This window comes from Aptenodytes forsteri, unplaced genomic scaffold (assembly GCF_000699145.1).
Source record: "Aptenodytes forsteri isolate BGI_AS27 unplaced genomic scaffold, ASM69914v1 Scaffold93, whole genome shotgun sequence".
Lineage (NCBI taxonomy): Eukaryota > Metazoa > Chordata > Aves > Sphenisciformes > Spheniscidae > Aptenodytes > Aptenodytes forsteri.
This window is the reverse complement of record NW_008794665.1, coordinates 7,101,986-7,127,410: the sequence shown is the minus strand read 5'-3', so window position 1 is coordinate 7,127,410 and position 25,425 is coordinate 7,101,986. Positions and strand designations below refer to the sequence as shown.

Here is a 25,425-nt window from a genome sequence, read left to right as displayed (position 1 = left end):
CAGAGCAGAGTAGAGGGGCAGAATCACCTCCCTCAACCTGCTGGCCACACTGCTTTTGATGCAGCCCAGGATACGGTTGGCCTTCTGGGCTGCGAGCGCACATTGCTGGCTCATGTCCAGCTTTTCATCCACCAGTACCCCCAAGTCCTTCTCGGCAGGGCTGCTCTCAATCCCTTCACCCCCCAGCCTGTATTGATAGTGGGGGCTGCCCCGACCCAGGTGCAGGACCCCTGCACTTGGCTTTGTTAAGCCTCATGAGGTTCACCCAGGCCCAATTCTCGAGCTTGTCCAGGTCCCTCTGGATGGCATCCCGTCGCTCTGGCGTGTCGACCACACCACTCAGCTTGGTGTCATCTGCAAACTTGCTGAGGGTGCACACGCTGCCACTATGTCATTGATGAAGATATTAAACAGTACCGGTCCCAATACGGACCCCTGCAGGACACCACTTGTCACCGATCTCCATCTGGACATTGAGCTGTTGACCACTACCCTCTGGATGCGACCATCCAACCAATTCCTCATCCAGTGGACAGTCCACCCATCAAATCCATATCTCTCCAATTTAGAGATGAGCTTTTAAAATATGTGTAACATTTCTGTTTGAATTTAGAAATGTCAGTAAGTTACTGGAGTAATGACTAGACTGAAATAATTTAGTTAAAAAAACCTTTTCACTTAAGCTGTAATGTGTGGCCCTTTAAAGGTGGTGGAAGGATTAAGTTTTTAGTTTTGGGTTACTTGGTTTATTTTTCAAGTCAGTCCCTGGAATTTATGGAAGTTGAGAGTTAAGGACAGAGATCAGAGTTTAATTGTGAAGGTAGGTATTGAGAACTAGCTCTTTTCCATCATCAGAGAGAATTTTTTTCATTGCTTTTAGTGGATTCCACAGAATTAACTCTATAATAAGAAAACTTGTTTTAATGCCTACCTTTTAAAATTCTTTATTGATTCCTTTAGGTGGCTGACAGGAAAGATTGTTTGCTTTTCTCATGTCTTCCTTTTTGTCTGTCTGCTTCCTAACCAAAGGAAGTGAGTGATAAATCTGTAGTTGTCTAGTTGAAAGCATTGCAGGTGGTCTAATTCATCCTTGTAGGCCAAATGATCTAGAGTACAAGAAAAGTTCAATTTCTTAAAATGGTTATTGAACTGATGATATTTAACAAACCTTTTTATTAAAATTCCTTTCTAAATGTCAGCTGAATGCAGATACAATGTATTAGAGAAGTATTATCTAGCAGATTATTTTTCTACAGTAAAAATGAAAACATTCCTTACCTGAGTAAATATATTGTATACTACATATTTAACTTTTTAGAGACATAATGCATCTTATTGTTTGGCATAATTTTACTCTCCCTCCCCTCAACTCTGATCATGTTAACTTTGTTTTTATTTTAGAGCAATTATTAGAAGATTGTTGTGCCAAGCAAGATTATAACTCTTTCTCTAAATCAAGATTTTTTTTCTTCATGGTTTATATAAATTTTCTTTCTGAAGCTGGGTAGTTCGTTTGGAAGACATGATGTTTTTTATAGGAATGTGGGTCTTATAAATATACAGTTAAAACTTTCCAATTGGAACTTGCTGCATGCCAATAAACCTTTGTGCTTGTACACAGTCTGATTTATGTCTTTCCAATGGAATATTCTAACTGTAAATTGCATTGTTGCATCGTAAGAGAAGTCACTTCCAAAAATATTAAATATTCATGAGATATGAAAACATTGTATCTTTACAAATAAGTTTTAATACAAAAATACTACTATAAAAACTCCAATGCTCAATGCAGTCTCAGATTTATTCTCTTCCTTTGTTTGATTCCGTAATGCTATGCATTCATATTTAATATGATGATTTGTACATTTAAATTCTAATATATATCTCATGTCTGTGTTCAGTGGAAAAAAAACCACAAATGAGAGCAGTCTTATATTTGCTTTGTATCTTAAATTGGACTGTATTAGTTAAAACAGAAGGTACATTCCATAATTTCCATTTATATAGGCTTAGTAAATATGTTTGGTATAGAAGGATCTCTGTGCAACCTGTTATGGGGTCACTCAATTAAGATTCACAAAAGAAACAGCAGGCTTTTACTGGGAACTTTGTTCTGGGAACAATTTTGTGCTGTTCCCTTAGAGAAAAAACAATTTTGAGACACTACAGTATTAAACACTCTGCTTCTCGTGTGTGACTTTCTCATGAGAGAATAGCTTTTCCTGAAAGCAGCAGGTCAATGTTGGCTGAAAGAATAATTAAAAAGTAGCACTTAGCTTTGTTAGTGCTCTGCATAATCTTTTCTACTTGGTTTTTGTTTCACAAAGCCCCTAAGATGATAAAAAATTATCACATCTGGTTTGAAAGAATTTTGTTGGTTTCAGACTTCAAGCTTTTCATATTATTTCTCTTACGGGAAATAAGCCCTCTCAAATCCTGAGGGTTCTTCCTCCTCTTTTCCTGGAGCAACTGCATATCTGTTTCTACTCTTCAGAGCTTATAGTTACTATTCTGTAGCTGACAAGAGAGTTAGATGTGCTTTCCACATCAGCGGACTATTCCTCTTGATTATATACACAGATGCCTTCAGACTCTGTGCCGTATTGTCTCTGGAGTTGAAGTGAGCTGGATGGTACTCTTCTGCATAGGCTCGTTAATGAAGTTTTTTTGTTCTATGCCCTCTTGTCCCATGTTATGTGGAAGTGCTATCTACTTCACCATCACAACTTGCAGACCAGAGCTCACTTAAGATCGTATAAGCTTGACCTTTTTATCTCTGTTTGTATATGTGTCCTGATACACAAGTATGTATGTGCTATGGAAGTTAACATGTACAGAGGGATAATACTGCCTAATGACAGCTTGTAGTGTCTCGAGTCACCATCTGCGTAATCCAGAAATGAGCTGAGCAGAGGCTTGATTCAGGTTTTGGATTTCAGTACTTGTCGCCTCAGCTTAAATTTAGTTTGCTAGTAAAAAGAGGTCAGGCAGTTTTATCTGAGGCCTAGCTGACTGTAGAAGCATCTGTTACTTGTGCATGTTTTAGATTTTCATATTCTTGAATGGCATAATGGTGGGTTATGGAAAAGCGCAGGGAAAATGTTTAGCTCGCACTGAATTGAAATGCATAGTTCAGAGGAGAGAGCTTGTTCCTGCTGGAGAGAAAAATGGTCATGAAAGTAAGTGCTCCTGGAACTAAATTGCAAGCTAACTTATTTCGTTTGACTGTCCCACAGAAATATTTAACGTAGATTACTTCCTTAATTTGTTATTGAGTCAGTGTGTGAGCTAGCAGTTTACCTAAGGGTAGGGAAAGAAATGGTGGTAGGACAGAAGTCTGTTACTTCATATCTTTAAATATTAGGAATGCTATAGTATATAGATGCTAGATTAACACTAAAGCTGTGGTAGTCTGGCTTGTGGTCTGCTGATACAGGGTGGTATTTTAGAAGAGGTTTTTTCTGTTTGGTGCCTTTACTGTTTTTTGAATAAACAACCTACTATATTGCAGTAGTAATCTGAAGAATGCTTGTATTAAAGTATTTATCTGCTCCTAAAAATAGTTTTATTTGATTCTTAAATCTGTGTTTAAAACTGTCACTATATTTTCATCTTTAAATGTAGTGTTTATGATGCAGTAGCACTGTATTATTATTATTATTGTGTTCATTATGCAAAAATGTCCCATTCCCCATAACAGAAAAAAACATTTTAATTGCATTATTTAGTAAACAACTAGTAAGCTGAGTCACAAGAATCTGTATCTTTTGCAGATAAATTTTTACTGTGTTCTCTTTTTAAGGAACACGAATTGCTCTGAAGGGCTTAAGATTGTGCGGAAAAAAATGTTTCCTTTAAAAGACACTGAGATGGGTGCCTCCACCTTCTTCGCCTCAGCTCTGCCACATGATGTTTGTGGAAGTAATGGCCTTCCTCTGACACCGAACTCCATCAAAATTTTGGGGAGATTTCAAATCCTTAAAACAATAACCCATCCCAGGCTTTGCCAGTATGTTGACATTACCAGAGGTAAACATGGTGAGTATCTGTTTAAAAAGGAAATTTTATGTATGGTTACCGTTATATTTTTGTGACAATATATCTAAAGGTAACTGAGCAGAATATTGCCTTTATAGCACCAGAAAGTGGCTGGTTTTCAGTCTCAAAATGACTGTATGCCATTGCTGTGCTTGGCAGTACTAGTGCTTTTGTTTCCTCTCTACAGAGTCAAGGCAGAGGTTAGTTGTCTGTCCTCTTTTGTTATATGTTGCGCTAACTGATAAAAGCTAAGAACTTTCTTCTTTTTATACCTCACTATGAAATCCTTGTACTCAATTGCTGTGCGTGTCTTTGTGTGGGACATTGAAATACATGTATTTTTGATGCTGGGCTCCTACGCCCATGTTCTAATCTTGTGGACATTTTCATGTGATGATTAGGTTTCTTGTACTTGATTTGCAGCTGTTCTTGTTGTCTCACTCATCTTATGTCTTGACAACAAGCTTCCCTTTTTTTTTTTTTTTTTTAATTCGAGCTCTTTAAGATCTCCCCCACAAATTATTTTATTTTTTCCCCTTTAGAATGTGATAGGATGCTTATTCTAGTACAGATTTTTTTTTTTTTTTAGTAACTGTTATCACACTTATTGTTAGCTTAAATAAGGCTTCAGCTGTTTTTTTTCTGCTCCAGATGATCTTACTCTGTTGCAAGCCAGCAGGGCTACAGCACTTAATTTCCAGAAAAAAGCTGCAACACCTGTGACAATTTAAGTGGTTGCCACCTTTAACTTTTAAATCAACAACGTATAAAAGTGCATTGTATGTATTTGTTTGATTAGCTACAGGGTCTCATAAAGTAGAGCGAGTAATTTTTTCCCCTTTAGAATGCAGTATGATAGGATGTTTCAGATATTTAAAAAATGAGGATATTGCCAACTCCAAACAGTGAAGTATTCCACAGGGCCGGGATATCTTTGTGTGTTTTCATTTGCTCTCAAACTTGTAAATTTTTCATTTTCTGCAGTCAGGAGATCTAGAAAGTTTATTGATTTTCATCTTGTTTTCGCTAGTACCTCTTGAAACAGAAACTGGGATTTTCTTACAATACCATTTGGGATGAAAGTTTAAGAAACATTAGCTAACATAACATTTAGTAAATAAAATATATGGTTAAATAGGAAAACGTGGCCTTTTTGACAATGAAGAGTCAATGACATGAAGGTTTATGAGTGTGTATAAATATGAAGGAGAAAATATCTTCTGATAATTGAAGTAACTTGAAGAATAGCAAATAAAATGTCTAACCATGAAGTCAGGAGACTGTTCTGTTCCTAGTGGTTGGAGTAGCAGTTAATCACTTTCAAATAATATGGCAAATTTGGTGGCAAATTTTATCATTCTGATACTGACAGAATTTTTCACTTGTCAATCCTATGCATTGTGATTTAATGTTATTTTTCTTGCAAATGTCGGTTTCTACCCTTATGAAGAAATATGAAAGCAGACTAGGAAAACAATGCAAAAAAAAATTAATTAGATGTATGCGTTCCCTTCAAGAGGGAAATATAGAAGTAATAGAAATACATTCAAACTGCATTTTTTTTTGTAAAATTAAAGTACTTATAAATCTTTGCTAGCATTGTAGAACACAATCCCAGAATTTTTTTCTTCCAAAGAAGCTTAAGTGGTCTTTTGATTTCAAAAAGTAGAAACGAAGAGTTGAGTAACAAGCATTCCAGCTTTAATGTGATGACTTGTGTTCCTCAAAGTATTTTCCATCTTTATCTTACTTTAACAGTCGTCTTATAAAAATATGTTTGACATAGTTTAGTTTGATTTGGTTTTGAATCTGAACATTCACTACTAGCTGTTCTATGAGTAGTGGAAGTAGCAAAGCCTAGCTTCTTTAGAAGTTATCCTGCACCCCCATGTAACATCTTACACCATCGTATTTTCCTACTTTTGTTGCACTGAAGACAGCAATTATATTGTTTTGTCTTTTCCTCTGTACTCAGAGCCAGCCCATCAGTCTTCGGAACATATGGGACTCCTGCAAGTCCTATAGCTATTTGTTGGGCAAGAGGTACTAGAGCTAGTAATGTGCTAGTTGGCCCACCAGACTGAAACTCCTGTGCTCACTTTGAGTCCCTTTTCTCAAAGCTGGTCTTACTTTGAGTCTGTCTCTCATCAACCCAGCCGCAGGTTTCTGCAAATTTGTAGATGCTTGTCTCCTTGAGACCTCTATTCTTAGGTCAAATCTGACTGACATTGGCTGAGGGGTTCAACATTTATTAGGAGGTTACTGGATGGATGGTTTGACAGTGCTTTGCATGAGGAAACAGGAAAGATAATCTGCTGTATCTCATAAATTAAAATGGTGGTGATAACTGGAAGTTGTACATCTTTAACCCATTTAATTATGGGTAATTTTCCATACAATGTATTTCAAAATACTTTAATGTCTGCCAAATAGGTAGACTGAGAAGTCTGTACTCCCATTGTTCTCATTTGGATTCTAGTCCTCTTATACTTTTTTTTTTCCAATTAGAGAGACTGGTTGTAGCAGCTGAACACTGTGAAAAGAGTCTGGAAGATTTGCTACGAGAAAGAAAGCCAGTCAGGTAAGCTGTCAAGCTAAACTCAAATCCACTCACCATTATTTCACATACTATCTGTGGCAAAGTTCTGGACCTTTTTTTAACTTTTACTGGTTTATATAAATTTATTCTGTTAAAGTTTAACCTAAAGTCATTGTTTATCAGATAAACATGTGCCTGAAAGAGGGAGTACTTATTTCCTTACAATTCTAAAAGCTAGAAGAGTTATGGGGAACTTACTTACAACTGAAATACTTTGTAACTCATAAAATCCTGTCTGTCTTGTAATAGTAGTTTTGGGTTTTCTTTTTGAAAATAAAATCAGACCTATGACAGGATAAGTATCTTCCTGAGAATTAATTTGAAGATTGTATGTCTGCCAGATGACGAAATACAACTTTCCCTAGAAAGGACAGAATTTGGTGTGTGTTTTTCATATGCAGAAATGTATTAATTTATTAACTAGATATGTGGACAGGATGTCAGATACATATGCCAGGGTGCTAATAAGTGATTTGAATTTGGGTTAATATAGTCACTTCAGAAAGGCTTTGGTCAAAACCAAGTCCAAAGGCTGGATGTCAAGAATATTTGCTTTCGTACTAGGATGTATGGAACAGTTGAGCTGTGTCTTTAAAGAAGGAAACAAAATCCCCATCAGACTTGTTGCTAAAAGTGTTAACTGTAACTTTAAAGTCTACCACTATTATCTTTGGAGCAAAGAAGTGGTCTCTAGTCCTAAAGAATATGCAACACAGAAAATGGGAACAGTGGAAGAAGAGAAACTTTATTTCCATTTGGGATAGCAAGGCATTGTAGGCTAACTGGTTATTTCCAGAACACACAAATATCTAAATATAAAACACATTTAGAGAAATCCAAAGTCTCTTCATTCTAGTTTCTGAAGAGTTTATAGCAGGCATTAGATTTCAACTCTCTTGATATTCATGCAAGCGTAGAAATGATGATTACTCAGTAAAATAATCGACAAATTTTTATGTGTCTTCCCAGTTAACATTAGGCCTCTTAGGTGGGCTGTGTTTGATAAGGTACTATCCAGATAGACTTCCTGTGACTCATCCCAAATTAGATTAGTATAAAGGGAGTAATACTGGATCTGTAGCCTTTTGAGCCTTGCAGCCCCTAAATAAGATGCTAACAGTTTTGCCTGGCAGAGATAAATCTAAATGCAAAATGCCCTGTGCCTGTGTGTTAGCTTTTTGTGAACTTAAGCTTGTATGACAGTACGTGTTGCAGAGGACTCTAGCTTGAGGAATGCTAGGCAAATATGGCTTCCATTTTTTCTTAAGATAGAGAGGTATTTGGGTGTAAAGGGCTTTTCATGTGTAATATATATTACAGCCCTTCACACAGTTTTACATCAGGTTCCTATTGTGCAAAGCTCCAGAACTAGTTAAAGCATCAGAAGCTCTTTTCTTTCCTTTTTCATTCAGTTCTCACGCTGTTCTTTGAACATGTGTGTCTTGGTGTCAGATGAGAAGCAGCCCAGACTGTCTGCTGCCTCTTGACTGTCTTTGAAAAAGCATACATGTAGCTATTTTAATTTGCTTTGAATTGCTTGATACACTATACTTACGTAGATTTTCTGACAGCTTCTGTTGCAATTTAATCCTGCAGCCTTAGAATTGCGAGGGGATGTGTGGTTGTGTGTGGGGAGGGGGGAGGAATTATATTTCTCTATCATTATTCTATAAACAAAACTTTCTCAAATAACAGTTGTGGTCTGTATGCACATCCATTATGCCCCTCTATACTAGCATGTGTCTTGTGGCATCCAGAAAGATTTTTGAGACCTTTTTAGATAGTTTGCTAAAGTATGCAACTTTGGTTTTTTGACATGCTGAGAGAAGTTACTTAGTTTGTGACAGTTACCTCAGCTATTTGGACTGTGGCTCTGTTGAGAGTAGATGCATAAAGCCTGGCTTTATTTTTTTTTCTCTTGGCTTGAGAGAGTTTTTACTGAAATAAGTTATTCTACTATCTGATGTTTCTTTTAATGAGCCGATTGGGATTTCTTCAGGAAGTTGTAACACCTGAGGTATGGGGCTAAAATATAGCCTGTATGTATGTTCATAACTTTAAGAGGCATTAGTGATTCATCTACTGTGAATTACAGCTTTTGCAGTAGTAGCTAAAAGATAAATTATGTTCACTTCAAATGAAGTTTCTTGCAAGGCTGACATTTTCCCTCTACTTCTATTTTTTTAATGAAAACAGACATCTTTGGTTCTTATGTGAGACCCATAAATTTCCAGAAATAACTTGATGGACCAATTCCCAGTTACGGGTTATGTGATCTGTCTATATCAGTTACCTTTGGAGGGAAGTATTTGGCTTTTTCCATGTATTCTGATTGTATTGGGCAACGATAGCATAGCTGGTTACACATCCGGAGTTCATGTGTATGCTATTGCAATTAATTTTATAAACTGTTTATGGAATGCGAGAAGCTGCTCTTCTGGTTTCTAGATTAATTTTCCTTACGCTTGCTGGTAACCTAAGTCCTTTGCACCTGTACCACAAGCTGATGTAAAATCAGCAGGAAATCTTCTATTATGTTAGTGATGAAATTCAAGACGTTACATTATGGACTGTCTGTCTTTCCATATATACTGGAAAACAGGCCATACAGCTGTTTGGTAGTTATTTGCAGTTAATCTTTCCTGAAGTCACGCATCAAGTGTAGCATACATTCCTTAATATATGAATTATACTTAAAAAAAAGAAATGCAGCGGAGTTCTTTGTTCAATTGACCTCGGAGTTTCACCAAGTTTTCTAATTCTAATGAATCAGTTGCAGACAGGGGCCGAATACTGGAAATTAGAGCTCTAACGATTTACCTTAGCTGCTTTGTCACAGTGCAGTAAGTCATTTTACTGAGCATAACACCAAAAATTTTCTAGAACTCAGATTTGCGATGTATTCAAGAATTCATTCATTACCTAACAATACTGTGACAGCAGCCTCCAGGAATTACAAAGATGGTTTGTCATTGTCCTCAAAGTTAACATGTTCAACTTCACTTTCAAAGGATAACGCAAGTAAGTGTTTGGTAATTTATTGCCAGATTATTTTCTCTTTTGAGTGATGCATATTTGGGATCCTAGAAGGAGCATGTGCTGCTGTTAAAACTCTATCAGGTAAACTTTAAGAAATCTCAAATGAATGAAATGAGTTGGCTCTTTGCAATTCTTACCATAGGTAACCAGATGCAGAAAAGGAATTTAATACAGCTTTTTAGTGTTTTCTGTGTTTTATTCAGGGAATAGCCATGTGGACATCATAACTACAATTAATGGTTCTAAAAGTGATGTTAATTCAAATTTTCTTTACTGTGCTTCCATGGGGCATCACAATAACAGCAGGGGAGCTCTTTTGGAGTTGTGTGCCACAGGGAACTCGGGCTGCAACCATGGATAAGAGTTTTAGGGTAGGATAAGAATTTTAGGCATTGATGTCCCATTTTTTACCAGACCAGTCTCCATTGTCCTCTGTGTAAGGACTGTAGTCTGGGTCATTGTTTCCTGTTTGTTTATTCCCAGTTTATTGTCCTGTTTGTTGTTACTCTGAGTCAGAGAAAGTATGCACTTAATTTTAGTTTATAACAGTCGTATTAGTGCAAAATTAGCTCTCTGAAGTATGTTCAGGAGTCAGTTAAATTTTTAAAGGCCTAGGAATTTGTGTACATGGTCAAGCAAAAATAGTAAATACCTGATTTAAGCTCGTAATAGTTTACTGCTGTTCAGAGACTTGAAAATGTGTCTCAGTCTGGCTGGCTTCCTCTGTGTCTTCTTGTGCGTGAATTGAATATAAGTCACAAAAAATTATGGTGGGTAGAAGTTTTGTACCTCATCAGACTCACTAAGGGTAGTTTTCATGTTTGTGGCAGTCAAAATTTTACTAGATTTTCAAAGTTGCTAGTTATTTTAGCACTGTTGATACCACTGACCAGAATGTAAGATGTGAATTTATTTTTAAGGTTCTCCATCTTTTAAACACATTTACAACTACTCCTTTGGGATACCTTTTCCAGACAGTGTTAAAGGAGTTATTTTCTCTGCTCCTGTGCTGTTATAATAGGAGTTGTGAGCTTTTCCTTTTCTGTCACACTTGAAGTGTGTTTCTTCTTTGAAGAAGTTGGTCTGCACTTGTATTCATAATAATAAAAATGCCAGCAAATACTGACATTTAGCAGACTTTTGGCACCTACAATAGTTTCTGGATTGGTCTTCAATTTGTGGCTTGGGCAGTCTAAGTCTATTCCTTTCTTCAATAAATTATAGTTGTCATATGTTTTCAAAGTCATGGTTTTGAAAAATTACTAGTGAACCATCAGAAATACAAGGTATAGTTTGTTATACATGGAATATTTGATGGGAAGCAGACTGTGTCTGCAGCTGTTTACTAGTTTGAAGAAAACACAATCTGACTGATTCGGATGAGTACATTTTATTTGGCTATATTAAACAGTTGTCTACTCATTGATTGGGTTAGATTTCTTTATGCCATCCTTGCTGTTACTGTGCTTTTGGCAAACTTGAAGTGAAACTACATTACAGAAGAGATTATTGGGGGGGGGCGGGGGCGTGGGGGAAGCAATTTCTGAGTGGCCAGGGATTCTTCAAAAATATTGTAAGACAGGTGCAAGTCATCAAAAGGCTGAAGGTTTTACATGATTTGACTTGAAGAGCTGCACATGAGCAGAACTTCAAGGGCTGAGCGTATTCTGCTTTGAATCAAGTCTGTGTTGGAATGTCACATCAGAAATCCATATGTCATAATGAGGCTGCGTTTAGCAAGGATAAATGATGAAGCAGTAAAATGAAGTAGCATTAATAAACAAAATTATTTTTTTCCTAAGTATGTGTGAGAGTCTATAGTTTGGGCATTTAGTGTCTGTAGAGTTTTCCTTTAGTTTCTTGCCAATGCTTTACTTCCAAAGCTATAATGAAAGATTAGCCATTAGTCCAGACTTGTTTATATATTGTCCAATGATGCTTTTCTTCATATAGGAGTATTTTTTCATTTCTGTAAGTAATTTTTAGTCTGACTGCAAATCTTCTGTAGCATTCCTTTTAGCATAGGTTGTCTCCTGTGACTGCCTTTCCCCTCACAATGAGAAAATTATTGTTTGGAATGGAAAAGGGTATAGCTTTCATGAGGTAGTCGAGGTGAACATTACTGCTCTTGATGTCTGAGTGACCTTTTTAGGTATGGAACAAAATTTTTTGCTTGTATAGTTGGCTGCAGTGTTTGATGGCAGCACAAAGACATCCCAGAACGTGTGTCCATGTCTCCCTTACATGTGAAACGTAACAGTGTGTGCACGCTTGTTTCTTTTCTTCTTCTCTTCCAGGAAAAAAGAAAACAGAAGCAGCTGACTCTTTGAGATTATGATAGTCTCTGCTTCTTGCTATTAAGTAGTAGATATGATGGCTGCATACAACTTAAAGTCTGTAGGTGTGGAAAAAGTGTGTAATTATATCTCAACCTTTTGCTCTACTATGCTTCTTCTGTAGTTGCTTGTAGACACTTCATACAGATTTCCGTGCTAAAAGCAGTGTTAAAGATCTTGAGCTGAAGATGAGTTATGCTGAGTTAATTGAGAACAAAAGTAGCGGAGAGTTTTGAGTCTTCAGATTCTAGTGAAAGAGGATGTTGAGTTTCTCTCAGACAGACCAAACGCCATCCTCAGCGGGAGAGGTGGCTTCATCCTGCAGAGATATTTCTGCAAGGAATTGTGGAAGGATCAGTGTTAAAATTCCATTCTGCATAAATGAGCAAACTACTACTAATGAGCAAATGGCTGAAAAACCAAATGTCAAATTTGTACTGTGCAAATTTTACTGGATTTAAGCCACATTATTAATCTTAATGTTGATTTATGATAGTTGTGTTTAGAATAAAAATTGCCTGTAGAGTTGTGAGAACAAGATGTGGTTAGTATATGGTTATTCTAACTTAATACAGTGTTTGACACTTCATCCTGCTCTTAGGAAGGAAAAAGAGGAAGAGCTAACACTCATTAAACTTGCTATACAGCGAATACTTCTAGAAAGGGATTATATTTTTAAAGTGCAAGTTCTTGCATTTGGAACTACTGAGCGATGTCTTCAGGGGAGCATTTGTCACTAATTAGGGATCAGACAGCTGGTTTATTTAGATGCATTGATATGCTTGCAAACATCTCTAACGTCATTGTGGTTTGAGATAATTTCTTCTGTGCGTATGGGTGTTCTCTCCTTGGGTTCAAGCTCCTCTATTTTACAGTGCAAATAGACCCAGACTTGTGCCTTCACTCCAAGCTAGCTGCTTTTCTGCCTAGAAGCTGCATTAGTCCCATACTGTCCCTACATCAGTGTTGTACCAGACTTGAAATGATAGATTTACGGAACATAATGTTACGGGAAACATCGTATAGCCCCTTTTGCCCCACCCTGCAATTTTGTGGGCACCATACCATGAGCATAGCACTTAAGTTAACTGAATTGCTTGGCTCCTGAACCAACAGGACCTTCAGAGGGACAGATACATGTGCAGACAGAAGGAACTTGTTATTGGGACTGAATATACGCACTTGCATGTGTGTTTATAGCTAGATAGATACCAGGGAATTGGAGATTGCTGTGATAGGAGTGCTTAGAAGGCTGGCAGATCAGGCTAGTTTTAAGGTTTAAAACTATTAATTTCATTCATTAACAGCACACATCTTGCTATAGGTTAACTCATGCATGTTATTAATCATCACTGTGTACACAAAACTGTTAGTCTTTAACACATATTGTAAATTAGCTGTGTGTATACAAAACCACAGAGCTGATGCTGTACAGTTACCAGTGGTAGCTGTGGTTCTTGGAAGTCAAGGTGATCAGGCTTGAGAGCTCTTTGAGTGAAGTAAGAACCAGTGTGGACTGGTCTTTCTTCTACTATTATCTAATGCCTGATATTTTTGTTATCACCTCTCCAGCCCCCGCAAGGGGTGGTCTCCTGTACTCCCAGTACTGCTTGTTTTGTTTTATGTTTTGCCAGTCACCCTTCTAATGTATTTGGAAGTATGTCCTGCATATTTACAGTTTGCTGTGCTTCTCTTGTCCTTTTGTCTGGCAACTTTTGTTGTGTGGATTTCTCCTACATGCAACTATATCCATCTCTGTCTGCCCCTTTGGTAATCACGTTTCTCATATCACTTTCAAGGAAATTTAATGTTAATTATATGCTGATTAATACATTTCAAATTTATAGTCACAGGCATGTGCTTTGGCTACACTTAAGTTTATAGTTACCTCTCTAGATAGGTGTTTCCTGCCTGTTGTGATGACGCATACTGGGATATAGATCAAAGTGATGCACTTCTAATGCCTTTTGGAATATTAGTTGTTAGCTAATAATAGAAATTCCTAACAGCACCATTGCTTATTGGCCTAGTTGCAAAGTCCCTTTGATCACCCGCATTTGCAGACTGTTCTTCTCTTGGAACTTTCCGTTCTGTTTCACTTTAGAGTAGCATCTGTACCATTGATATAGGGATCCAGATTTTTTGAGCTAACTACTAAAACGTACCTAGGTATGGCTTTTAACCTTAGATATTTAGATTTTTTTTTTTATTTGAAGTATGGTACAGCCAAATTGTTTGTTAAAAGAACACTGTTGCAAAGTCTACTAATGTACAGGAAATACCTGGCTTTAGGAGAAGAGCTGTGCACTGTTGCAATTTTTATTCATATCTTTAAAAATTATGTTGCACCTTTATAAAATGCGGGGGGGGGGGGGGGAGGGGGTTAATTAGGAATTAGCACTTGTTGCTAATGTTAATCCTCTCATGCACAGATGCCTAAAGTGCAGTCTTTCTCTCAAAGGCTGAGAAATTTGTAGAGAGATTGCTTTAGTGCGGTTTTATGAAGTTCTAGGTGCTTTTCCTGCTATCCAGTAACTTGTAAAAAAGAAAGCATGCTCAGTTATCATTCCTACTAATATCTGTACTTACTGGAGTTAGTGGTTATATTTGTGTCTTTGAAATTACTTTCCTTTTTTTAATGTAATTTACTTTTTAAAAAGTTAATTATCTTCTAGTGTGTTAGCTCTGCAGCTACTCTATCAAGAGGTAGCCAACAGGCCTGCCCTGCTCTCCCCCCCCTTTTTTTTTTAGCTGTCAGTGCTTTGCAGAAATGAATAACAAAAAATCAGTCCTGTCTGGCTGCAAGGACAGCATTATTTATTGTTAGCTAGTCACGATTTCTAGAGCTGTCAGTTCAGTTCATACTGCCACACAGCTGCAATAATGTTAACTGCATTAATAACTACACTATTGATCAGATTCTTAATGAGATTTTTCTGATCCACCTGGGGCACCACAGAAGGAGTAAGAGAATCCATCTCCTTGTATAATGAAGTTAGGGTCCCATCACTTCTTTTGCAGTGAGAAGGAGAAAGTCAGCATGGCTAACATTAAGCAAAACTCTATTCTCATGCCATAGATATAGGTCTTCCTTAAAAATAAAGTAAAGTATGCAGTTGTCCATTGTAACCTGTAATGGGAGAAAGCACCCCTGTGATCTTAAAATGTCTGCTCAATACCTGGCCCTCAGTTGCAGTAGGGCAAGAGTCCTCCATGCTGAGAGGCTAACCACGTATGCTCCCTGGCTGCGGTGGAAGAAGCTGTGGACAGCTGCAGCTCAGACTTTGGCCCCTGCTTGTGACCTCCCGGTGCTGCGGCTGGGAGTTAGTGCAGGAAATACTGGCTGAGGCTGGCAGCTGACTCAGTCGTGGGGATGACCTGTAGGCTGGCTGTGCTCCCCTTGGCCCACAGTGCTAGAGTGTCTTTGTGGAAACCAGGAGCATAGGTTACCACAGGACAATATGAGGTAAAAAAGCCTTGGGTGACCTGTACTAAGAAAAGGGACTTTTCTCAGGCTATCTCTTTATTAGCACATAATGTGACCCCATAGGAACATACGTGTAAAGCAAAGTGTGCTATACATCTTTTAGGGGTGCTGATTCCATATAGCTCCAGTCTGCTCTGGACCAAATGCCCATTAGCAGCTGCAGGGCCACAGACAGGTTTTGGATCCTACCTTCTGATTCATCTAAAAGGAATCCAGTTTGTGTGCCCTGAAACCACTCTGTGAATCAAACGTGGTAGGAGGGGCTGATTAGGAGGTTATACTTTAAAAGTATGCTCTGATCCAAACTCAAGTCTTAATGTAGAACTCCTTAAGTTGCCTTGAGCTCTCTGCTGCAAACACAAATGCTGTTCTCATTTGTTTAACTTAAATAAGGCTCAGTTTTGCATAAGCTGCAGAAAAGCTGTGAGCTTGGCCCTACATAAGTAGCTTATGTATCCCCTTTGCTGATTATCAAAGTAACCTGTAAGTAAAGTCTCTCCTCTTTTCATCTTAGTTTCTCAGAATTCCTGACAGATATAATTAGTTTTCAAAGATGGAATACTTACTGTTTCAGTGCAGAGTGAAACAAGGGAAGCTAGAAGTTGTGGGACATAGTTCTTGCTTTACTTTATATTCGTAGAATTACAGGTAAGATGCTGAAAGTAGGTGAGGATAGTTCTTGTATGAATTTGTGTGTGTTTGTGTGTACTTCTTGAGGGGGGGGAAATAATTATTTTTCCCTGTATGTCCTCAGTAATCTCTACACATTCTTTACTTTTAAATATAGTACCTGTGAGGTTGCTCACTTTTGTGTTCTGAGCCACTATAGTGAGATGGCATAACATTTATAGCCCTCATGCAAGTTCTTAAAATTCTTGTGTTATTTTCTTGACCATTTGGTACCGTAGAAAACCTTTGTGTGTGTGTGTGGTGTTTTTCTTCTTTTTTTTAACAGAGCAATAATGCCTACTTTCAATGCAGACGTCCTTCTTCCCACTTGAGGATTCTTGCGCGATAGTCACGAGATCATCTTTCATCTCTGCAGGAGACTATTCCTTGGCTGCTTCTTGCACTAAATTATGTGCGCAAGAAGACTGTTCTGCTCAGAGAAGCTAAATTCATAAAGGGAGCTCAGTTCTTCAGCTTTGAGGTCTTTGAAGAAGAGGACCTCTGTTTTTTCATGGTCTGAGTGTTTTGAGAATTCTTTTAGCTTTCGTGCACTGGAGAGTGATTTTGGACTTTTTTAATCCCCAAACAAAAGGAAAAAAATCTTGGATTTATTCAGGAGCAGAAGACGTGGTGTTGAGAATCCCATTGCTACTGACATTTTCTTTCTTAACCACATTACACAGTAATTCATAATACACATGATCTCTGAATTCAGGCAGTATTTTAATGGTTGGGAGCCCCTTGCTTTGGGTGCCTAAGTATGAAAGCTGGATTTCCAGGAGTTCATCTGTTCTGTTCTCTTCCAGCATAGTGAAGAGTGGCACATCTGTCCAAGCTGGGAGAGGTTCAAAGATAAGGAAAACATTGGATTGTGCACTACCTGCTTGCTCTGTGATTAATTTATGTTTGGCTTCCAGACACAACTGAAGTTTGTGCAAGTTTATGATAAAATATAAAGGCAAACGTGAATTCTTTCCTGTCTGCCATCAGTAATATTTCTGTAGTCTCCAGAAGTCATTCAGGTTTAAAACTCACTAAAGGAAATCTAGGCATAGGGGGCAGGGGGGGTTATTATTTTAACTCTTCAGTCACTTTGATCTTCAGAGATCTGCAGACGTAATATGATGATAATGAAAAATAAGATCAGCATTGGAGACATGTTTCTTTCCTATACTTAGGCTATGGCTGGCCATTTGGTGCCTTTCTGTACAAAATTTCCATCAAATCCTGAGCAGACAACCTTACCTTCGTTTTATTTTCTGGTGATTTCTGAAATCTCATTTTTCTTCTGCTCTTGTAATTTTATCAAAGGTGATAAACAACTGGTACAAGCCAACTTCAGCTGTTTTGCTGGTGCGGCATTTACAAAAGTAATAAAACACTGGGTTTGCTTTTCTTTATGGGGAAAAAAATGTTTAGCACTGTAAAACCACTGTTACAGTCCTCTGTGTATGCTGTGCATATGCATGTTCTTATAAGCAGAGAAGCTAATACGCAAACAAATTGGCTTAAGGAAAAAAATAGATTAATTTTTTTTATAGAGAATGCTTAAAGCAGACTTGGAATTCTGTGGATATCCCCCAATTCATTTATTTCAATGCATACATTTGCTATAAACCAAGAACTATATAATATAGGAATGAAAGTCCCTGCTGAAAGACTCAACCAAAAGCAGTTTCCAAATAAAATATCTTTAACTTTTTCTTCTTGTGAATAATGTCACTCTAAACAAAAACGTCTTAGAAAGCTTCCTCTTAGTAATGATATCTCAAAATAATTCCTCTGCTCGCAGTTGAAGGTATGACAAGACCTTTAGTCTTGTAATGATATGGTTGCAGAGTTGTAGATTATGTCCCACTCCCCATCAGAATGAAAACTTCAAAATGTTGCTGTCTTGGTGTTTGTTTCTGAAGGAATCTTGCTGTGACACTGATCTTTGTAGCAGAGAATCCTCAGCCCTAGTAAAATCAAAGTTACCTTCGTAAAGTGGATATAAGGTTACAGCTTCCAGTTTATGAGGCTTGAGTTCTGTCTGGATAAAGACAGTGGTGGCAGGAGAAGAATCTTCTGTCATCCTGTTGAGCTAAGCCTGAAGTGTGTATAGCGGTTCAGGGTGAGAAGAGGCTACTTTAGTATCCGAAAATAACATACCTCAAGCATGTGAACATTTGTTTTATTAAGACAGGGCTTCAAACGTACAGTCTAAGGTGGCCCACTGGCGCTGTTCTTTCATATGTACATGGCTGTGCCTTTGATTAAGAAAATGTTTTCCTTCTGGCCTTGGTGTATAGAAGGAAGCTGCACTAAGTTAACTGTAGCACAGTAAGGCAGTTCTGGTAATATGCTCCCACCCACCCCACTTCCCTTTTTTCCTGGCAAAGACCATACTAGCAAACTCTGTGCAATATTACCTCTTCTCTTAATGGGAGGAGGCAGAAAAGCAGTGATGAAATTAATCAGCAGTATCCTGTCAGCAAATCTTTGAAAAGCAGTAATTTTGAGTGACTAATGCGAATAGTACTGAGACTTGCTGACTTTACAGAATTGCTGCTGAACGAGCACATGGTATGTCTATTTTAAGTGTAGTATGGAAAGCTTTGAGTAACTTTTGGATATTCATTGGGTCGACTAGCAACACGGGATGGGCAGTTTTGGTTAATTACTATAATTTCTGATAACTCTGTTGGTTCAATTAGAAATTAATGCCTGGGCGTTAATTTTTGTTTCTCGGCGTGGATTCAGCAATTATTAACGATACCATCTGATTATAAACAGGGAGAGTGGAAATCATATTTTTTTAAAACCTTTACAATGAATGATTGTGGTGACTATAAAAATTATTTTATTATGTTCTTCCCCTCGAAAGAGCACTTTAAGCATGCTTGAGGTCCACATAGTGTTGCCATAATTGACATTAGGTCAACACTTAAAAATTATACTTTTAAAAAAAGCTTACATTACACTATGTAATTGACAATATATAATGTAAGCTTTTTTTTAAGTATATGTTTTTTCTTAAATCATTAATATATTTTTGAGGGAAAAATGTGGAAGAATGTGGTTCTATAAATTTAGTCTAATTGAAGTCATCATTTTATGTTAGTAATAGTCTCAAAACATCTGTAGTGGTAGAAAAGAATAACAGGCCAAATTATGTTGTGTTAGGTGAATGCTGGGCAGAGATCCTCAGCTCAAAATAGGATTTTTCTGTAGAGAGTACATTGACTGATACCTGGATTTGATAGTCTTAATGTGCCAACTTCAGCCATTGGAAACAATGTCTTCACAGCATGTGTGAAGCGTACAGATGAAGGAGAACTTCCCCTTTTGATCATTGGTTTGAAGGGGGGTTGCAAGGATTTGAGCCTTAAAATAACTGTGCTCTCAGATGTGAAGGTATTCCAGAACTCCATAGCCTTCTGGTTGTATGGTAGTTGCTAATATGTGTTAACTGAATCTTAACTTTTCTGGTGTAAAAGTGGTATCATAACAAGAAGAATACTTCTTGGTCTTCATCTTTGCTGTTTATGTTCCTCAGAGGTTTTTTTGTAGGAAAGGGAAATAGATTTCCTCAACTTCAACTTTCCTACATTACAATAATCCTGAATCTGTCAAGTTGTGCATCAGCAAAATTTCTCAGCAGCGCAATGCTGCAATGAGCTAGGTGAAGAGTAGCTGGGTGAGGGATGATGAAAATGTTTTGTGGAGCACTTTGCTTTGGTGCTTGATACCCACTTTCCCAAGTCTATAACCACCTTTTATACTGCCATATATGCTGAAAGGATGTGCTGTCACTAGTGAGTTACAGGGATCACATGGACTTTGAAATGCATAGTATTCTTTTTATGTAATTTTTTGCTGCAAAGTCAGTGTTGCCAACTCTTGCCATTGTATTGTAACTATCATTTTGTGTTTTTTAAAATGCTAGGTTAGTACAGTTTGATCATGTAGGTGTGATTACTTCAGAATATTTTCTTTATCTTTGAGAGAAAAATCTTACCTATATAGTTGTAACCATGAGCTTTTGTAATCCTTCCCACCCCCTTGTTGTAGTAGTAGAACTATTCTTTTCTGAAGTCAGCTTCATGAATGTGTGGACCTGGTGGCTTTTTTTTCTTATTATTTCTTTATTAGTCATTCTGAATCAGGCATCTATCTTTTCTAATGATTCCCATGGTACGAGGTTGTTGGTTTTGTTTTCATAACAAAGCTTATGGTGAAAAATCCAAACCCATGATTTTGTTTTACCCTCAACTCTCCAAACTGAGATAATTTAGATGTGATCTTTCCTAGGTGTATTACTTTTCCTGTCACCTATTTTCTATTTAAACATTTAATATTAGGTGTTTAAGTCTGAAAAGATTGTTAGTATGTAAGAATTGTGACGGGGCAGGATTTGGGAAGCAAGAAAAGTTTGCTTGCTACAGAAGTCACTTTCAGACTTCTTACGAACTTGGGTGTCTTCAAAAGCATAGCGTCTGAGCCAGATGCTGTTCTGCAGTTGTCAGTTGGCATTTCGGCATGCAAACAGCGATTGTTTTTCAGATACATCTTTTACTTTAACATGGAGGAAGGCAAGGAAATACGCACTGCCTGCTGTGTGACTGTTCATGCATCTTTACAAGTCACTTTTCCTTCAATGATTGTATGGTTTAAGGCTCTGGTAATACTGCTACTTGTACCATTTACTACATAGTGAATGTTTAATAGACAAGTGTCAAGGCCTCTGTACTTTAGAGAGCTGAAATGTAACATACCCTATGCCTAGAAATTTAGATGCTGGTGCATTCAGATACAAAGGAATGTCCTTGCCTGGGGCATGGGGTCTGATGCCTGGTTTTGTACTAACTTAACAAGACACCCCCGAGCAGCTGAAGATCTGATTTGGTGCCTTTTGTTGTAAATGAAGAGTATCCTAGCTGCAGATAATTCTCTTATTTGCTTTTTATATGTCCTCTGATTGGTTTCCTGAGTCTGTCAGATTGTGATAGACCTTGCCAGGATTGTTGATCACAAAATGTGTGGCCCTCTAAAGGTGCATGTATTTATTCAGATGAAGTCCAAAAGAATACAAAATAAAGGTTTTTGGAGATCTGACTGCAATTGATCTTAATTCTACTCCTGCATTTTACCAGTTCACTCCTTTTGGAGAAGGAGAGGAGAACATGAGATATGTTGTTTCCTTTAATGAAATGTTGGCAATGTGATGTATGATACATTTATATAATGCTATTGAAGTTATTTATTCTATATTTTGAGATCATTGTCTTGGTTTTCATCTCATTAGCTCTTGTTCTCTTATTATCCTGTGCATCTAGTTCTATTGTGTTAGTTATCACAGAATGTATAGTCTGTGATAGGAATGCAGAGTCTGTGATATGGTTTTAAATGAGGGCTACTTTACCTAATCTTTACATGTGGTGATTGAAATTTTGTTTATTCCATTGCACTTTTTGGTCCAATGAAAAGTATCATTATTATACCTTTTACATATGTGCCAGCTGAGGCTAAGATGCAAAAAATGACTTGTCAAAAGTTAATCAGTGGCAAGATCAAAAACTGGGAATGTGGATGTGCCTTTCCCTTTCTGTGCATTAAATTAGATGGCACTAGAGGTTTCATTAAGATGGTGCTTTATAAAGTGTGCTTACTTTTCAAAAGGACTTTGTTCATTTGCTCCCCCAATTTATGGGATGAACACTTGATGTCTTAAAGGAGTTCAAGGTGTGATGTTTTAAATTTTTTGCTTTATGAGGAGCAGATACACTTAAATCATTCAGAGTGGTAATGATCCAAAAAATCACCTGTCTATATTAAAAATCTTTGTGTACAATCTGCTCTATATATGAAGTTGTTCTTTATCTATGCCTTCATCCATTGTTTTATGGACTTTTTTATTGTACATTACAAGTTGAGACCTTCATAAAAACGTAACATAATTTGTGTTGCTTTTAAAGTTATGCTTGCAGCTTAGAACTTTAAAAAAGGAATAAAAGGACTTTCTGAGTTTCCTCAGATGAGCAATATGAAACTTGTTGAAGATATCCCGTGTGAAATACCTCTGTGCATGAGTTAGAGACTTCCTGAGGACTCTGCCTATAAAATTCATTTTTTTGTCTTGTATTCTCTGCTTGTTGCATTCCCTTCCAGTTCATTTCATTCTGATAATGTGAATGCATTTCCAAGTAAATTGGCAGTGTTTACAATCTCGGTCCCTAGTGCCATTTTTTAATCAAACACATAATAAAGTGCTAAATAAACCATTCCCACCTGCATCAAACTCTTTATGTTCTGTATAGGGTATTTTGTAATTTATTTACCCAGGAAGACCCAATTTATCGGCACATCTGGTTTTCAACCCAGTCCTGCTTTTTATCCAGTTTTCCAGCTGGTTGGTTGAGGCATAAGGAGGTCAGATGGCTTTCTTGAGGTCAGTGTAGTGATTGTCTCGGCTGGAATTATACCCAAATTTTATCCTTTGCTGTAACCACTTGGCCACACCACTCCTAACCAGTCTATCTGCGTTGTTGGCAGTAATGGAACTAACTGCAAATGTCATTTTCTTTGTTTTATAGTTTTGCTTGTATTGAAATATTGTCACTTTTATGAGTTCAGAAACATTACATCTGTTCACAACCTGGTTCTGTTCCACTTTGAACAGACACAATTTTTTGTGATGAATCTCCTTCCTGAATTCCAAATGTGTGTTAGTTTCACAAGTTCTGGGGTAGTGATTGATGACATTGCTGGTTTGTGTTGCTCTGGTGTGCTTCCTCAGGGCAGACCCTGTCTGACACTCCTCTTTGGAAGAGGAACCCGTGTTTTTGCTCCTGTGTATCAATGCCATAAGCTTCTTAAGACTCCTGGTTGCTGAGATTCTCTTCCTCTAGAGTTTACTTGTTTACAGCAATAATACAGTGTTAGAAAAAGATGCACTGATTTGATAAAGGACTTCCTTAAGCATGCATTTCTGTGTGTGTACCCATGAGTTGTAAGTCTGAGGAAAGAGAAACTCTGGAACTTGGTATCATCAGCATAATCTTATCCCATTTGGTCTTGCTCTGCCTTCCTGAGGGAAGTCAAAATAGTTCTAGTTCCAGTTTTTGTTACCAATTTCCTCTCGCCTTGAGTTGCCACTGCATTGAAGAAGCATGACTTAACACTAATCCACACATACATCTCCAGTAGGTACAAAAATTACAGGGTGCTCTACAGTTAAGTAGATGATGAGGCTTGCTTTCTGGTGCCAGTCCTGTGTTGTTCCAAATTCCAGTGGGGCCTCAGTTCATTTCACTAGATGAAACACTCTTACTCAAAATAGTCCATTAAGTGTTGATTGCACTGTCAGTACTTTCCAGGCTCAGCTTTCTTCCTTCTACAAAATGGATTAGGTAGTCCCTGTTGACTGTTACAATAGCATAAAAGCAAGTGAAATTTACAACTGGCCATAACCGGTTAAAAATACCACAGATGCATTTGTAACAACCAAAAATATTTCTCCTTTCCCCAAGATTTTGCTGCTGCCTCCACTTTGCCTCCAGCCCTAGTCATCTTTGCTTGTGTACTGCTGTCCAGGTACATCTATGTGTTCTAGTTAACTACACTGTAATAGCTACAGCTGCCTGTGTCAAAGTCATCAAAAGGGGAGATGGCTTTGTCTAGGAGAAGGTAGGACTGGAGACAGTAAGCAGGCAGGAAGATCTTTTGAGATACTTGGTTACTCTTTCATGTTAAACTATTTTATTGCAGAACCAAAAAAGGGTGGGGAAGATGTAATTCCAGTTAATGCCATGAATGCACTTCTGTTAAAGACGATGAATACAGTGAATTCATGTGCAGATTGGCATTAATTTTGCTTTAAACTGGAGGAAAAGAAACTTGTGTGAACCTGTAACTTTCATGATACTGACATGAATGCTGAAATTTTATCTCTTCTTTTCATTGTTTCTTTTCTCACGTTGGAATTCTTTTATTCCAACAGTTTAATAGGTCAAGTCTCCTGACCCCACCCATCTCTGATTTCCAACTGTATGATCTACAGTCCTCTTGTTCTTAAGTATTCAAGATGTCATGCGTCAAGTAGTTTTTATTTTCCCTTCAGTAATCTGTGGTATATGTCAGGACTACTGTTGCTGGCTGTCAAATGCATTTTTCCAAAATCACTTTTCCTACTCTGGTGTTAAGTAATTGTTTTCTTTGCTTGAAGCTGAAATTTAAAATTGGCTTTCTGGAAATTAGAGCAACAGAGCACCGTGAAGAGAACCTTGTGATAAAATAGACAGCAAGGAGATCTTACCAACAGAATACGCGGTGGCTGTAAATTTCCACAGTAACTCGTGGGCAATATTCTGTGAACATGGATGAAGGACTTGGAATAATGGGTATCCTGTTATGAGAGCTGTTAAGGCTTGCAGGGGTTACTTTATGTTCTGACATTATCAGACGTGATGCTGAGGAGGCAAACTTTTTTTTTTTTTAACCCAGAAGCAAGCTTGAATTAAAGAAGTTGGAATCCAGGAAGTATCAGGGAACACTTCATATATGCTTGCTCTGTATTCCTTCTCTCCTAGGCATGTGCCTGTCGTCTTTTTTGGAAACAGGATAGTGGTGTCAAACAGTTTTTGGTCTGAGCTAGTATGACCATTTGTAAGGTTTGGATGACCAGTAACTACACCTAAAATGGAAATAATCAGTTGCAGAAAGTTGTTTGTTCCTAGGGCATCCTATCTTGGAGTCCAGCTTCCTGCTTCTACAAGCAGCTGCATTATTGTTCCCATTAATAATCACAAATAGTAAGTTAATAAATAACCATTCAAACTGAATAATACACAGGTAATATTTTTTCGTTTGGGTTTTTTTGCAATAATTCAGAATCCCACCTTTCTGTCATAACCTTTCTAATTTCTAAATGTGTTTCCAACCTTCTTTGTTTGATCTTGCGCTTATGTTGACCTATGGCTTGGGCAATTCTCCCTAGATACTTGTTGCCAGGTACTGCTCTGTCACTACTGGGTAAGTATGCTCACTCTTAGCTCTCCATTCCACTAATTATTTTAGGGGCTTATTGTCTTTACTTGGTTTCTGATAAAGCCCTCTTTCCCCCTCTCTCTGTTTGTTAAAATCTGATCCTTTTGAAGAAAGGTAAGACTCTCAGTATGCCAATTTCTTCTAGTACAACTTTCCCTTTCACCCTGGCCCAGAAGCTGTTCTCAGTCAGATGGAAGACTGTAGTGGGTGCACTGAGAAGAATCTCCGCC

The 25,425-nt window shown here is 37.6% G+C and overlaps 1 protein-coding gene across 1 annotated transcript in view; it reads left to right on the top strand.

Moving 5' to 3' along the window:
• Positions 1-25,425, top strand: part of TBCK (TBC1 domain containing kinase) — a 119,485-nt gene that overhangs the window by 3,535 nt on the left and 90,525 nt on the right. The window contains exons 2-3 of the mRNA XM_009273567.2: positions 3,803-4,038; positions 6,547-6,619. Of these exons, the coding sequence (XP_009271842.1) occupies positions 3,846-4,038; positions 6,547-6,619 (266 nt within the window). The 5' untranslated portion in view covers positions 3,803-3,845. The remainder of the gene's footprint in view (positions 1-3,802; positions 4,039-6,546; positions 6,620-25,425) is intronic.